Raw genomic sequence first — 17,976 nt, forward strand, 5'->3', positions numbered from 1 at the left:
CAGAAGCTCCGGATCTTGGCATGTCCATCCGTTCGCAAACCAGGTACGCGAACAGCAGTCACGCACCCAACTCAGTTAGAAACGTTCACATACTAGGTACACAAACACGGTTCCCGGACCTGAATCATACAATACAGTTCGCATACTAGGTATGCATATCGTGTTGTATACAAACATGATTAATTGTTCTAAACTCCCATTTCAATTATTAAAACATCCTTAGAAGACGACAATAGCTTTCTCACACAAATTATTAGCTCCAAGTAATTTTTAAGTGTTTGAATGATCAATACGAAACTTCCCAAGTCGACATCAAATGATTGTCTCACACAAATCATGTACTATGTTTCAAGGCAATTTGCACATGATCATCTTTTAACTTATTATTTAGTTTTAACAAATAAATTGTTTCCAACTAAAATAAGTAATCCACATAATAATCCATAATGATTAAGTATTACAATCATATATTCAAAGTAAAATTTAACTAAATAAACTTTAATAATTGAAAGATGATAATATCTGAAGTAGATAACATAGAACACATATTCATTGATGATGGGATCATTCAATTCTTCTGAGATTTCAATTAACTCACTAAGCTATGCTTTAAGATCACACAACACATTCTTCCATTGGTTATACATTTGTTCGTAGTAAGTTACCTTCTTCAGAGTGTCGTCGACCGGAAGTGTTCCGCAGTAAAACTAAATTTATTGTCGTTGCGACAAGTTGACAAAATACATGAAGAGAATGATCCTTCTAAATCTCTTGATGGTTTCCTTTTTGGTTCTTGATGACTTGATTCCTTCACGAAGAAAAATATTGACAGCTTCCACATCATCTCTCTTTGTGATACCTCTAGTTATTGGAGCCATAACTTTATACCTCTTTTCCAAGGAGTTAGAACACATATATAGAGAGGAGATTAATCAAGGAAATAATTCCATGAAAATAAAAAACTGTTATTTTTGAACATTCCATATAGAAGTTCGTGAATCAGTATGACAAGGTTAGGTGTGAGCCAGTCCGTTCGTGAACCTTTTAAACACATCTTAAATACAAACTTTTGACACGCTGTTACGATTATCAAGTTATACTAATTGTTAGATGTTTATCCGTCGAGAGGAGTAAATCTCATTTGAGAGCCATTAAGTTTAAATATCAACTTTATGTGTCAGAAAATCCAAGAGCATAAAATATACTTTAGCTTGTTAGATTAAATCTAATTCTAGTATATACTTGCCTTTGTTTTTATTTTTGAGTAACGGCAAATTATACGAAGGAAATGCACAAAAGAATACAAAATTTAAAGTATATACTTGCCTCTATTCTTTTGTGTAGTTCTGAAGTTGATTTGGTGCTTTCGTCTTTTAATTCGCCTGACGTTTCGTTGCCTCAGCTTTGATATCTTTCGCCTTTATCCCATGGATCTCGTTCTCTTCTCTTAACTTACACACCATCCTACTCGCAAATGACGGGTAATAGAAGAGTCACCCACCATCCTATCCACCTCTACAGCGGGTAATAGTAAATAACTGACGAATCAAAGAAAAAAGTCTCAAACCTACGATTTCTCAAAAAGTCTCTAGCAAATTAAAGCAGCCTTGAACTGGAAAATAGATAAGAATCTATAGTAATGACAAAATACTGATGACTCAATGACGATTGACAAACTGGAACCGTACCCTAATTTACATGGGTTCTCGTGACTCGTACGATTCGTGTCATTTAAATCCAATTCGAGCCGAATCGCGTCTTTGAATCGAAACTCCACTAACTATAGGTGTGCAGAGAATCGAACATGCACTCAGGCGTAACATTACTACTGAACCATGTTGACTATTGGTGATTATGTTGAACGTGTTTTAGTTTTATTAAGTGTTTTATTTTTCTCAATGATATTTATAAGCGTACATATTAAAATATGGTGATTCAGTAATCAATCATAAATCTTCGATTCACGATTCAATGTACGATTTGGTTCTTAAGTATAAAAGTCGAGTCACGATTTAAAAATCTTGCTAATTTAGAAAAAAAATCCAATTTTGTGATCTTCCCTTACATAAATTATTAAGGGGAAAAAGGGTGAAATTATTAAGGGAAACTTATTTAAAAATGATCCACCGATTTGAATGATTTGTGGGGATGAAATCCACCGCTATAAAAATCCTGGCGAGATTGGGGTATACCCAGATTAATTGGAGTATACCCGATTATAAGATTTTTGACATACAAAGAAAGGTATTACAAATGCATAATTAGTCGACAGGGTTTTAATTTCACAACTTTGCCGACTAAACTATAGTCGGCAAGGTATAAGGATGAATATCGTGCCGACTAAAATATAGTCGGCAGGGTATAAGGTTGAATACCGTGCCGACTTTTCATCTCTGAAATTAGCAGTTACAGGGTCGGCACGATATTCAACCTTATACCCTGCCGACTATATTTTTAGTCGGCACGATATTCATCCTTATACCTTGCCGACTATAGTTTAGCCGGCAAAGTTGTGAAATTAAAACCCTGCCGACTAATTATGCATTTGTAATACCTTTCTCTGTATGTCAAAAATCTTATAGTCGGCAGGGTATTTTTTGTCGACCTTGCCGACTTTTCATATTTTCAGAACTGAAAATGTTGATTCCTTCTATAATTTTGAGTATAAAATCACCCAGTAGCTCTACAATCCCATATTTATAAGTGTTTGGGTAGTACGATTTCATTTCCGTTACAAGTAGAATTCGCAAAAAAAAAAAAATCTCAAAAATCTACCCATATCCATGAGTTCAATCTACAATAAAACCTAATTCTAAAATTTCAATCAACTAATTAACTAACTAATGGTGGGTTTGTTTGCAGAATTCATGATTTCCAGGATTTATAATCCCATGGGATTACAAATTCTGGGATTCAAGTGAATCCTTCGTGTGTTTGGTAACTTAGTTAAAATTTCAGGATTCATAAAATTATCTTGTGTTTTAAAGTCCATATATTGTTTAGCATTATTTTAGAATTTTAAAATTGTAAATATATGACATTTAAAGTTAAAAAAAGTGGGTCCATAAATCCCTTGAGAAGTTTCCCAGCAAATCTTAGGGGGAGGGGTCGGACTCCATATGGAGGATTTGTTGGAAAAGTAATTCCCATGGGAAACGTGATTCCAGGGATTTGGGCAACCAGACGTACCGAGGGAAACATAATTCCACCAAATCCCCTGGACCCATAAATCTCATCATTAAAATTCTACATCCAAACTCACTATAAATTAATTACCCTAATCATATTTATTAGTGTTAATTAATCAAGGATAGATTAGCCATTTTTGTAAATATGTGGTAAGGGGCTTTGTGTTAATTTGGGTATACCCCAATCAAACGGGATAAAAATCAGTATATATATTTAGGCTGGTGAATTTCACTCGCCACCATATGAGACAGCCTGGTCAAAAACAGTGGATCACACGGCTATGAGGATAAAGGTGGATATGTGCATTCCTAGGAATAATTTAGAAGATATCTGTCATTCATGGCAATTTGGCAAGCGCAGCCTCGGTGTGTCGGTCATTCAGGTTACAAAGTTAACCAGTAAGGAAGATGGTACACTGGTGCAGCCAGCAAACCTGCTAAGCCTGCTAAAGTCCGTGTTAGTAGTCAAGTTTGGTGTATGGTCTTCCCAATCTGTTTTCAATGATGTATCTGATCTCATGACTGAAATATCCGTAGGTGTAGATAAAAAAAATTAATTATTCCTTGATAAACAACTGCTAAGTGAGTTTTTTCAACAAAATAACAGTCAATGCTGCGTCGAAAAATGATATGAGGCCACGAGGGTACCAAACATATCTTTTAAGTAGCATGACTGCTAGGCCAACTAGACCCTAGAGAATTCATTTATTTGTCTTTTAGCAACTGATAAGTCTATTTATCATTAAAAATGTCAATGCTAGTCAAGTCAAGAGTGAAGACTTAAGCGGCATATACTGATATACCTATGTCGATTCATCAGTATGGGAAGTTGTACTTGCGCCACTCTAGTGTTTCACAGTCAAATTACGCAACAAGAAAGCAGCGGCCAACCAAGAAAGACCCCGAACTTTGTACAGTTTTCAACAATTTATTAGCCCAATCTTCTGATTTGCATATGACATTCGTTATTCAATGAAGTAGTCTCAAATTTAACCTTTTTTTTCGTTTCCTAAACCCGATTACATTACAATTTAACGTAGATGGTAGTGTCTTTTTTCTTTTCTTATAGGAGGAGATTTTTGACTATTGTAAACGTTCAATAGGAGCAGATTTTATGGGATGCTAGGTCTTTTCTTATAGGAGGGGAGAAAATTCAAGGATGCTGGGTCTAACGGCGAATATGGTGATTGTTTTATGGGACTCTTTATTTCGGCCTTTATGAACTTGATCTTTGTTGTTTTGGATTTGGCGAATTGCACTTCGCTTTTGTGTTTTCGGAAAATGGGTCATTTGTCCAAATATTTTTAAAACATGGTTCTAATGAACGAGTAAAAATTAGTATGGGTGAAATGGATACCAAAAAAATAGCAAAGATGAAACTGGATTCATCCTGGCTTAAACTTAAAAAATAACGAGGATGAAACTGGATGCATCCTGATGTAAATTAAAAATAAGAAAAAGTATTTGAAAATGGGTAGGATGCAACTGTTTACATCCTGACTATTTTTACATTTTTGTCCATTTAAACAGTATCAAATTTTAAATGTCTTTTTCACCCAGGAATTATCGTTATTGGGTTAATTGACCAATTTTGTGTTTTTTGTTCCCTCTTGTATTCTTTGGGTTGAGGTACCCCTTTTAAGTACCTCTCTTATCAATGAATTTTCTCTTGACCGATCAAAAAAAAAAGGAGCAGATTTTATCGTATGATAGCAGATTTTTGCTATCATAATGTGACAATATCCATAGTTATACCTTTGGTATTGATACGGTTGTGGTTTGTATGGTCTCTTAAGATTTGCACAATTCTTAACGTAAAAAAAGAAAACAAAGAAAGAGTTTTTTTGATTTTTTCCTCAGCCTTAGGTGTTAAGATTTTGAATTGACCGTATTAATTCATGTAATGGGTTTTTGTGGTAGTTACCAAGTTTTTCAATTTTTACAATCCTCATTGGAACACTAACATTTCCTTGAGTACTAAATCAAATTGTACAAATAATACCAATCTTGAAATCACACACAATTCCCTTAAAAGTGCATAGATAATTGAGTTGACTGGAAATTTCTTCATACCATTATGATAAAAATTGGTTTCAACTCTGATTGGTGCAACAAGATTATGCAATGTATCTCCACCACATCTGCAGCAGTTCTAATAAATGGTTCTCCAGATATCTTCTTCAACCCCTCAAGAGGGCTCAGACAAGGGGACCCACTATCCCCATATATATTCCTCTTCTGCATGGAAGCCATTTCTAGAACTTTATCTCATGCTGAAGACTTGGGCATTATTTCTGGAGTAAAAATCTGCAAGAATGCTCCATCAATAAACCACCTTCTTTTTGCTGATGATTGTATGGTCTTCTGCAAAGCTAATACAACTGAAGCCCAAAACCTCAAGGACTTCCTCAATATTTTTGGGGATACTTCTGGTCACTCATCAACTTCAATAAATCTGGTGCTTTCTTCAGCAAGGACACTGATCCAGCCCTAATGCATACAATCTGCAACCTGCTAGGAGTTCAAGTTCTACCTTTAAATGACAAGTACTTAGGCTCTCCTCTATTTACTCATAGAAGCAAGATTCAATCTTTCAGACCAGGAGTGGACAAGATGATGACGAGGCTCTCAAGTTGGAAGAATTCTCCTTTAAACCCAGCTGGAAGAGAAGTTTTAATAAAATCTGTCACTTCAACGGCCAGTATTTATCAAATGAACTGTTTCAGAATACCAAAGCAAACTTGTCAAGATATGAACAAGTTACAAAGGGACTTCTTCTGGGGGAAGAACTTGGAAAACTCCACTGGTTACTACCCTAAAGCTTGGACAGCTATATGCAAACCTAAGGATCTTGGTGGATTAGGATTCATGAATATGGAACTTTTCAATAGCTCCATGATAACAAAAATAAGGTGGAGATTGGAACAGGATAATGATTCTCTATGGTTCCAATTGATGGATGCTAAATACTTAATAGGGAGAAATGTGCTAAATATGAACACCAAAGCTAAAGATGGAGATTCTTGGATATGGAAAGGGGTTCTTGAAGGTATTCAGAACATTCAGCAACATTGCACCTGGAGAATAGGCAATGGTAACAAAATAAGAGTCCGGGAGGATATATGGATACCTAATTCAACTGACAAGCTCACAAAACCTGCAAACTTCTCCAATGACATTCAACTTCTAGCTCACTTAATGACAGATCAAAGGGAATGGAACATTCAGCTTATTCAACAAATATTTAGTCATGATATTGCCCAAGAAATCACTGATCTTGTTATCCACTCCAGGGAAGAGGACAACATGCAATGGAACCTCAACAACACAGGCAAATTCTCTGTTAAAGCTTTGTACAAAGCCAAAATAGAGAATCTTTACAGAAATGACCAGGCAACAAGATACTGGGGAGGTATATGGAATTTGGAAGTTGCACCTGCCATCAAAATCTTTCTCTGGAAATGCGCTCATGAAATCCTCCCAACTAATGCTAAAACTGCAAGCATTCTTCATTATATTGATCCCATATGCAAAATATGCAAAAGTGGGGAGGAGACAATGACACATATGTTCCTCAATTGCCCAGCTGCTACTGATGTTTGGCAGCATATGTTTGGTGAAAGTCATGGTTTGTTTGACCATCAATCACCTTTCATGGATTGGTTCAATGCTTGGTTTCAACATACAAGCAACAATGAAAATATCAGTATCTATGCTACTACATGCTGGTTTATATGGAAGGCTAGATGTGATCTAGTTTTCCAAAACATCACACCCAATTCTAATAAAACCTCTCTTAGCATTCAACAACACTTCTGTGACTATAACAGAATCCACAATTTGCCTCACCATGCCCTGAATTCTCAGGGGAATATCTCTGATACTGGTCCCCAAAGAGCAGAAACTGGAATCCATGTTGGGATCCCTCAGCAAAAGCAGAATTATGGTTACATAATCAAAATCTTCACTATACAGGATCCTAACAGTTATCAGTTTTTCTCTGCCCTAACTATTACTGATTTTGCAGGCAACTATGTTGATAGCAGATGACACACAGGCCATTGAGGAGCAGGAGGAGCTACAGGAGGAGCAGACTTAGCTTTTGGATGGGCTGAGGAAAAGCAGCACATGAATATCGAGATACATGCTGAAACCAATGAAATTCTGGAACATTTCAATGCTCTTTACATTAAAGCCATCAAAGGAAGATTCAGCAGGAACTATCACAGGTAAAAGCAGCATTTGAATGAAGAAATCACATTAAACATTAAACATGTAACTTTTGTTTTAACAGGTCTTAAACTTCTTCATAGAATCCAAAATTTACAAGCCTTAAACATGGCTATTGTCTGTAAGAATCTTAGCAGTGGGTCAGATGTTTGTCTAAGTAATGACACCACTAGCACTACTATATATCAACTTCCTTAGGCTTTGCCTAAATTTTCTTAGAAAAAATAATTCAGGCGTTATGATTGACTAAAAACGAGGTTCATACATGTAAACAATAATACTCTATTTGCATGAGAATTGAGACTATACAACTATAACACTTAATTAATTTAACAAGAAATATAATTCATTGCTCATGAAAATGCTATACAACTATACAAAAATAATAATTTCTTGCTCACAATTCACACTCATTTCTATGCAACTATACAAAAATGTTTTATGAACCGATAGATTTTGACATTTCGAAGACCAAATTTCCCAAAATTGATTGGTGGGTCTTGTTTTATGAACCAAAGAAGACTCATGAACAAGGATATAAGCACATGGCCATTAACGTGCTTGGCTACAGAACACATGATTTTATGAAATCAATATGTGTGGAGACTCCGGTTTTATCATAAGGGGTACTTGGTTCAAGACTGGTTTCACCATAGAACCTCGATAAGGCTTTGAGTTTCTTACACTAAGTGAAGGTTCAAATCCAAAAAATACCTATCATTTATGTGTTGATTTCAACGATGATGCTTAGTCTCAATTGTGCTTGAACTACGTTGGCTTGATCCCACTCGGGTACGTAGGCAGTCACTTCGGTGATGCAGTCACTCTGATTTAAAAGTTTTAACTTTGTTTTATGGTTTTTTGAACTGAAGGTTTTATTTGGCCGATAAAAGCCTGTTCGAAAATTTCGAATCCAAAAGACACCATTGATGTCTGTTGATGAAGGAACCTGACGTTTCGTGAATAGAAACCTGTTGGAGAATAAAAAAAAAAAACTATTCCCAACAGGTGCAAAACCCTTTATAAATAGCTTCTCCCAGTTTCGTTTAACATATAAGAAAAATCAATCTGTTTTCTCTATTTCAAAAAGCATCATCAGAAATCAGAAATCTCTTTGTGTGTTCTTGATTGAATCAAGGGGTACAAACCTTGAATTCAGTTTTCGTTGCAGGGCTTTCATTGTATCCTGAAGGCAATATTTCGCATACCTGTTGTAATCGCCAATTGTTATTGGGAGGGTAGAAATATTTGTCTAAAAGAAATTTATACAAGCCTTGAAAGTTTTGGAGTGCAACAATTTCTTCTCTGTGTCATTCATCCTTTGTGAAACCCATTTTTTTTTCAACAGGTCTTGCCCTATCCCTCAAGGCTAGCAAGAACTCAATGTATTTATCGGTACTGACAATGTCCAAAAACTCTCCGTTTATAAAGCGTTTTTCATTGCCAAATTTATCCATTCAGTAACTGCACTCACTCTCATGTATATTTTCAAATTTTATACTATATGTAATACGGTTAATATCCCTCCCAACTCCCAACCCCATTACAATATGGGTCCAAAGGCTCCAAACTACTTTCATTTTCTTTTTTGGTACAATGAGTAAGCGCCAGACCAACTTAATTGTTCTGTATTTGCCAAATTATTCTGTCCAGCAACAAACTCACTCACGCACTCACTCTCAGTCTAATTTTTATGGAATGAATTCAAGTGTCACCCCACCCACTATTTTGGAGTTTTCCTCATTATTTCTCTATATATATTCCTCCTTACCTTCGTATACAAATTCAAGATTAAAAAACAAACAAACTTTCTTTGTACTCTCAACGTGGAGACAGAGTGAGCAGCCCACCCCATCAAGAAAAACAGTGAGAAAAAAAAAATTATGGAGGGAGTAGATGCTTATAGTTTTCATGAAGAATTGAATCAAGAATCCATGAATAACTCAAAATCCAAAATCCTTGATACCATTTCTTTATGGTTGGATCTAGATGATCCCAGCATTATTCCTCAAGAGCTTCAACAACTTCAAGATCTTCAAATGCTTGATGAAAACTTTTTCGAGTTTGCAAATACCACCACCACTGGTACAAACATGGAATATGAGCATCCATATCCAGAATGTAATATTCTTCCTGCCTTACCTAGACCCGATTCACCGTTCTTACTTGATCTTCATGAATTTGATAATAACATTATTTCTCAACCTGAAGATCACTATTATCACCCTGTTCTTCCCGGTCACGAGGAAGTTATTCTTGATCAACCAGTTAATAACGAAGCAGAATGTGAGCAATATCTTAATGTAATGACTGAGAGCAGTCCTGACAGTATTGGAGTTGATCAATATTTCCAAACTGAGAACGATAATGTGATCACCATGGCGTCAATTTCGCCATCGTCCTCAGTTTCTGATGTTCCCCAACAACCGCGGCTGAAGATGCAAAAGACCCAGAATATCGAAAAGCCACCTAAAGTATCAACTAAGCGACATCAAAGTACCACTACCGTTACTGCTGCTACTGTAGCAGATGACGACGACGAGGAAGAAGAAGAAATTGATGATGAACCCAAAAAAGGAACACTAAATTGTAAAAATTTAGTTTCAGAAAGGAATAGAAGGAAAAGGCTTAGTCAACAATTGCTTGCTTTACGTGCCCTTGTTCCAAATATCACAAAGGTAAAAAGAACTCATAATATTTTTTTCAAATTAATAAATCTAATCAATTATATGATTTTGGAGACTAAAAATTCCATTTGTGATTGTCTTACAGATGGATAAACGATCGGTATTAGTGGATGCACTATCTTATTTAAGGAATATGCAAGAAGAAACAGCAAAGCTACAAAAGGAGCTTAAAGAACAACAATTACTCCAACAACGTCAACCTAGATTAATGAACAATGACATTATAATGGAAGAGGAAGAGGAAGAGGATGAGGATGATCTTGATGATGATATTCGTCCAAGAATTAAAACTCATGCCGGCTCTGCGTCTAAAACCAAACCGCAGATAATCGAGGTACATATTTTATTTATTCATGCATGGAAACTCATATACCTTTTCGGCTACTGTCATTTGATTCATAAGATTTCTATATTTGATGCGTTTAACGTTTGCAATACCTTTCCCTTGTTCTCTTGCTTTCCTGCTTCTTTTTTTAGCATTTGGTGTCAGTTATTTTGCATAGTAATCTTTTATGTCATCATCGTCCGAACGGAATCATTTAAGGCCATAAGATAAGACGAACAGTATGACAGATGAGATCCGTAGGAAGGGATCTCTTACGTACGTTGGGCAAAATTTTGAAAGTTTATCCAGTATGTAGCTAGTCGTCAAGTCTTGCTTAGCATATATGACTGATTCGCAGTCATCAATGAAAATATTGACGTAGGAAGAAAAGTTGTTACATGAGAGAAGAATAATTACTCTTCCTTCCGAAGTTGGGTAAAAATCTTTCGAACTCCCAAGTCCCAACTTCTATTGACAGTACCATGTCTGCCTTATTCACTCATATCTCTTACCATGAGCTTTTCAAAGTACTATCATTCAGTTCAGTACACGATCAAACCCACTTTGAAATGAAAAATTCTACGTCCTTTCGAGATAAAATTTTCTGGTGTAGGGAGGGAACGTACATCTGGATTTTGAATGGCTCGTGGTGGAATTTGCACTTGGAAAATAAAACGGTCAGATCTCTGATTGCATATCAGAGAGTTGTAAAGCCATCAGAGAGTTAATTATATATAGTGACCTTACATGTGAACAAATGAAAATAAATAAAAAATATCGAGGTTGTGGACTGTATCTCGGCGGCCTATTCAAAATATAGATGAAAGTCATTTGTCAAAGGCAAGCTACTTTTGTCTCAAGCAAATTATTTGATTCTTTGAATATCACCACAAACCTCAGACCCCCGGCATTTACTTACTTTAACGCTGGTTGAATAGTAAAAACAATTTGGATTTTACGTATATTTTAAGTTTTCATCTTGACATTTTTCCTTTGAAATTAACATATGCCTTTTTCTCTAGCATTTTCTATAGGATTTTGGAAAATCTCAGACATAACCAACCATCCGCTTTATTTAGGCATAGGGGGTTCATCTAGAGTCCTAGGTTCTAGGTTTCATTCTTCGTCTAGCTCGATGAACAAGTACTCCTAGCTTTTTTTCTTCTTGCTTTTGAATTAATTATCTCTATTTGAACCATGCAGATCGACATAGAGAAAATGGAAGAGAAAAGGTTCATAGTCAAGATAACATGTCAAGGTGCGAATGGCATAGCAGGCGACACTTTCCGCGTTATGGAAACTACAGGGTTTGAGATTACTTATGCTGCTGTAGACCAAATCAAACCCCAACATGTCTTAAGTACGGTCTTCATCAGGGTAAGTTCTTTCAACCTTTTGTGTATATTTTTTTCCTAAAAGTTTAACTTTCACCCTTTGGAAAAATGAACAAAGAACAACCATAAACAAGGAATTTAAGCTTAATTATCATCATGAAGTCTACAGTCAAGATTTCCAGTCTTTATGCCTAAGGTGATGTATGAGTTTATTGACCCCATATCGCACGTTGGTTAAAGACCCTACATAGTAGTGATGCTGATCACTGTATAGTACTCCCTCCGTTACTTTTTAATAGGCCAGTTTCTATAAATAAATATTTCAAAAAAATAGGCCAGTTTCCTAATTGAGAAAGTCAAATGTTACTTTAATTTTCTGGGACCATTTTTCTTTTAACTTCTTTTGATGACAAGTGTTATGTGGACCATTTCACTTATTTCTTTGGCTGACAAGTGTCATGGGGACCATTTCACTTCACTTCTTTTATTGACAAGTATGTAGAGAACCACTTTCAATAATTAGTTCTCTTAATTTCCTTAATTTTCTCAAAAAAAGAAACTGGCCTATTAAAAAGTAACGGAGGGAGTAACTGGCTTTATGAATTTTTAGCGGAAAATGAACAAAAAAGCCAAAGAAAATGATGCGTTTAAATATATGATGATATGATATTATTTTGAGTGGTAAGAGTCACGCACTAGGAGTTAGAAGTTAGGATACATGTATTACGTAAGTTGATAGCATGACTCTTAATCCGAGCTCAGTTCTTTAAGTACTTAGAGATTATACGTCCAGGTAAGGATAAAAAACCATTCACGCAGTCAAAATTAGAGACCGATAAATTTCAACATTCTCTTCTGTTTTGTAATGTGATACTATTGACTAATACTGACAAATATGAACCGCTCATCATCTTTGAGCAATATTCAAAGTTTTTAATCTCCTGAATGATTTAAAAATTAGAGTAGGTTAATATATCAGAAGTGCTAATAATGTCATCTCAATCAAAGTAGGGTACCCATAAAAGAAAAAAAGACTAAACCCTTAACATGAGTTGCACTTTGCAGTTGATCATCGATTAATAATTGAGAACGTAAAAAAGAAGAAGCACCAAATCAATTAGCAGGAATGGGTTTCTGTTGTTTTTTGTGCTTTAATCACATATCAATTAAACTAAAGCTAACTGTTCATTAGAAAAAACAGATTAAAGCTAACTAAATTAAGTGGTGCTTTGGTCGGTGAGATGTCTTTTTAACTTTTAAGTAGCATAAAATAAGTAACAGGTTCATCGTTAGTGTTGCCATCAATCAATGATTCAAAACGTGTTTCACGATGAAAATTGTTCCAGCGGTGGCGCAGGCAACGTCTATGTAACTGGCGGCAAAAGTATCAACGGCAAACATGAGATTAAAAGACCAATTTGAAGGGGTTAAACTTAGGGGTGCACATACCCTATCCATACCCGCCAACCCTACCCTACCCGCCAGTTTTTTAACCGTATCCTATCCACTATTTGGCGGGTAGGGTGGCGGGTAAAAATTTTCTTAACCGCCAGTAAACGGGTAGGGTGGCGGGTATAGGCCATATTCTACCCATCCTACCTAGGGGTGCACATACCCTACTCATACCCGCCAAACCTACCCTACCCGCCAGTTTTTTAACCGTATCCTACCCTATTCATTATTTGGCGGGTAGGGTGGCGGGTAAAGATTTTCTTAACCGCCAGTAAACGGGTAGGGTGGCGGGTATAGACCATATCCTATCTATCCTACCCGTTGTGCAGCCCTAGTTAAACTTGTTATGAAGGATAAACTCATTCCATGATTATATCAAACTCGCTCATTACTTGCAATGTTCGAACATGCTTATCATTTCTCTTTTTTTTTCCCCACCAAGGAAAAGAAGTGCGGGAAGATTTCTCTCTTTTTTCTCCTACAAGTAGAGGTGTAGATTTGGCTGTGCCAGCACGAGCACAGCCCAGCACAACACGCTAAAATTTGAGCTCAGTCCAACCCAGCACGTGACTTAGCCCAGCACGGCACAACACGTTAGTTAAATGGGACGTGCTGGGTTTGACTAATTGGCACAGTAGCACAGCACAGCACGCAACACGGATAAGCACGTGGCCCAGCCCAACACGTTAAGAAAGCACGTCATAACATGTACAAATACACCATATAACAAGGCATAACACATCACATTTTTTGTATATTTCACAAATGAGTCACTATTCTAGCTAGTTTTTAAAATTTTATATTAGCTTATTTATAACAACACATATAATACCTTAATATTTGGAAAATATATTTCAATATCATTGTTGTAATGTCGTCCTATATTTAACTAGAACATTAGTTTACATGACAATAATCCAATTTTATATTTGATGGGCTATTTTTTCTTATTGAATAAACTTGTTAATTTTACTTGAGATAATTCCAAATGAAATGTTGTCTAATTAAATTCTTGTGATAATATCTGACTTAATGTATACATTAAGTGATTTTAAATTGTTTATAGCACGTGTGCCAGCACGGCACATCACGACACGTTTATTCATGTGTTGTGCCCGTGGGCTGTGTTGTACCTACCTTTTAACTAGTAAAGCACAACACGACATGTTTAAATCGTTAACACATCACAGCACGGTACATGGCACGTAAAACACGCGATTTCATGTACCGGACTGTGCCGGACCGCACGTTTTACACCTCTACCTACAAGGATATGCCATGGTGAAATTATTCATGCATATACGTAAAAGCTTTAAAAATTAAAAAGTACTTCCACATATATATCCTCTATTAATATATTCCAAATCACGTCACTGTATTTTGTTTTCGGATATCCTTTCTCATTTTTTGTTTTGATCCAAAAGTGACATTCTTTTAATAAATAGAAATAATATATGTCCCATCAGTAAAAGAAAAAATAAAAATTACATAAATCACTACCACAGTTATCATTTTTCGAAAATGCGTCACTATGTTCTGTTTTCGTACATCTGGCTCTCATCTAAAATTACCCGATTCAAAAAAGAAAGTTCAGATTCCTGAAACACTAAAACGTCTAAAGCCCAACCAAGGAAATGATACATCAACCTCTCCTTCCTCGCACTCTCCACACTACTACTAGAATCAAATTCCGAATCTCGCAATATCCCACATGATTACAGCTTGTCTTTTCTAACTGGCATCAACGAGACGGGTTTCTACAAAATACTTAGTAATTTGAAGTCGAGTTATGAAAGCTTGGTCATCACTTTCAATCACTTTCGAAAGCTTGCACTGGGCTAGGAAAGCTTAAATTACATGTCCAAACTCTATTGGCTAAGCCGCTAGGGATTCTAAGATAAAACATCATCTTGATGATGATGTTTCAACTTCTCCAAAACTAGCTTTCATGGTCTTTGATTTAACAAGAGAAATGGAAGTTTCCTACCCATTTTTTAGGAAAAGAAAACAAGTAAAACAAACGTATGTTTTCCACTAAGAATTTTCTTCTCGCCCACTTGGTCTTTTGTCCTGCTTTGGGAGGTGGGTGATAGCCATTAGTTAGCCTTTTCTTCCTCTTAGCCTTGGGAACGATTGTTGGGCATACTATTTTTGACCTTTGCTGTAGCCTAAATGTTCATGCTAACAGCATGAACCTAACCATTGGTGCATGATGACCTTGAACATTTGGTAGTTACTTTTTTGGTTATTTAATAGGAAAGGAAATTTATTTGTCATCTGGTAGTTACTGATAGCTACTATAGCCCCCACGACCACTATCTTGGGTAGGTATTTTATTCTCTGGGGTGTCTGAGGCACACGCCAAAGACTGGAGACATATGAACCAGCTTGAAAAAATAGAAATAATAATGTTGTGGATCAATAGTCGGTAGAGAATCTCATTAGAAATGAACGAAGCTGTATTCCACAAAACAAAATGCACGATCAAAAGAAAACCGCACGTTTATTTTCTTCAGAAGGGTATGGACCGTATCATTGAAATGGTGGTTCTGCATTATCACTCTCTTATCCGAGGAATAAGTAGTGACGTCGTTTTTGATGGACGTTTTGCAGGTGAAAAAGCAGGACAAGATGACTGAAGAAAAGCTAAAAGATTGCATTATCAGCTCTGCCCTGAGATGTGGACTGAGTGTCCTACCTGCTTGTTAATGGAAAATGGGAAAAGTTTCTGGTGTACTAAAAAGACGTTATCTTGTTGCCAGTCTTGTCCATTGTATGATTATGATGCCACTATGTATAGATGTGTGCGTGGGAGTATATTATGCAGAGAATCAAACAAAAGAGGCCTGGTCATGATGCATCAGAATGAAGAGAGATTAGGTTTCTCGTTGTTCGTTATCTTGAAGCTGCTGCTTGTTTGTTATCGAGTTGTCAGAGTAAAGAATAATTACTAATAATGCTGATTATGCTGAAGATCGCATGTTCGTTTGTTTGTTTTTGGCACTTTTTGGTTTGTTTGTAGAACTTATCTCTAAATCTTGTAATACAGCTTTTATTATCATCTCTTAGTATGTGAATATCCGGTTTGGTTTGTTTGGAGTTATAAAGTTTTTTAGGCACAAGGATCTTAACGAAATTTGGGTTTCAGGAACACATCCAAGGACTATTTTATATAGATCGGGTATAAATGTATATATAATGGTCTTATAAAAGGGAAAATGGCGATTTTTGAGCCGGCCAATTCCAAGAACGGATGCATAGAATTGGAATAATTGGAAGGTCAAAAAATTGGAAGATATTGATGATGATTAAATTAGGAGTCTCATCGACATTGAAGAGGATTTGCTTGTGACGACTAAAATGGAGTATGAAAAGTCCCATAGACATAAAGAAATATTGGTAAAGAAATATTGCTACACCAAAAACTAAGAGTCAAAGCAATTCGTGATGGTGATCAAAATACCAAGCATTTCACCATGTGATAAAGGGCCATAGAGCAATAAACAACAACCATAATTAGAGTCAAATGTAGATGGACCGTGAATAAAGATGAGGTTAAGGAGGGCACTGTAAATCATTTGAAATTGTTAAAAAGAAACTTTAAATCATAGATTGAGAATCAAGAATATGTGCTTAAATTGTACTGATGAGAATGTACGTCAGTTATTAGTTGGAGAGACTATTTAGTGAAGAAGAAGTTAAGAAAACAATTCAAGATTTGGGTGTGGATAGAGCTCCGAGTCCGGATGAGTTTCCTATAGAATATTATGTTGTTGGATGTAATTTCATAAAAGGGGACTTAACGAAGGCGTTCCAAGAATTTCATGATCATAATATTTTTGATATTTCTATAAAAAACAATATTATTGCTCCCATTCATAAAAAAAGTTGGTGTTTGGTCCAGCAACGGAGCCAGAAACTAGATTAAGGGGAAGCGGAGTTTTGTTAGGGGTAGCAGGAAAACAATATTATGCTTGAAGGAAAAATTAGGCTTGGAAGCTTAATGGGCAGGGCTGCAAGGGTATTAAGTGCATACCTTACTCTACATTGGATCCGCCCATATTAAAGTAGCCTATTGCCTCGTAGAATTATGTACAAGATTATTTGTAAAGTTCTAGCGGAGCGGTTGAAGGTATGTCTTCCTACTTTGACTTTTCCATCACAATCTAGTATTATAAAGGGGATGCAAATTCTAGATGGAGTATTGATAGCTAGCGAATGAATGTGTTAATTATAGACTCCGTCAAAAATCTCCGGGGTTAATGTGTAAGCTAAATTTCGATAAAACTTCAGATAGTGTAAATTGGAGCTTTTTAAATGAAGTTTTATACAAAATTGGTTTTGAAGGTGTTTTATACACGAACTATCAGAGTAAAAAAAAAGTCGGACCTGGTTTCACGAATCCCCAAAGTGAAGTATTTTATTCGTAAATCTAATTATGCTACTCAGAATAAACCTAGGTTCATAGAGGACGACTCTATATCAACTAGGACATAAAGTGTCATGGTTTGAACTTCCCAGTTGAAAGAGCATCTCTATTTATAGATTTTCATGACTGAGCTTGCATAGAATTCAAGCTAAGATAACTTAGGACTCAAGCAAACACTTTAGGTCTTGGAAATACAATAGAACAATATACACTGTGGATCGGTTATGGAACCGTGTGTAATGACTTGTTCGATTTGGCAAATATTCCATGTGAACAATAAGAAATATTATATCCATAAAAACACTTAAGAGTTTAATCATAATGCACACAC

At 35.9% G+C, this 17,976-nt stretch overlaps 1 protein-coding gene across 1 annotated transcript; it reads left to right on the plus strand.

Moving 5' to 3' along the window:
* Positions 1 to 9,211: 9,211 nt before the first annotated feature.
* LOC113349146 (transcription factor ABORTED MICROSPORES-like) lies at positions 9,212 to 16,319 on the plus strand. Its single transcript, XM_026593066.1, has 4 exons — positions 9,212 to 10,096; positions 10,191 to 10,439; positions 11,634 to 11,807; positions 15,830 to 16,319. The coding sequence occupies exons 1-4, from the start codon at positions 9,302 to 9,304 to the stop codon at positions 15,923 to 15,925; spliced, it is 1,314 nt and encodes a 437-aa protein (XP_026448851.1). The 5' UTR covers positions 9,212 to 9,301; the 3' UTR covers positions 15,926 to 16,319.
* The last annotated feature ends 1,657 nt before the right edge of the window (positions 16,320 to 17,976 follow it).

The sequence above is a fragment of the Papaver somniferum genome, chromosome 2 (genome assembly GCF_003573695.1).
Source record: "Papaver somniferum cultivar HN1 chromosome 2, ASM357369v1, whole genome shotgun sequence".
NCBI lineage: Eukaryota > Viridiplantae > Streptophyta > Magnoliopsida > Ranunculales > Papaveraceae > Papaver > Papaver somniferum.

Coding starts and splice junctions, on each gene's coding strand:
- LOC113349146 (XM_026593066.1), top strand. CDS start 9,302: ATGGAGGGAGTAGATGCTTATAGTTTTCATGAAGAATTGAATCAAGAA. Junction 10,097..10,190: donor TTGTTCCAAATATCACAAAG/GTAAAAAGAACT, acceptor ATTGTCTTACAG/ATGGATAAACGATCGGTATT. Junction 10,440..11,633: donor CCAAACCGCAGATAATCGAG/GTACATATTTTA, acceptor TGAACCATGCAG/ATCGACATAGAGAAAATGGA.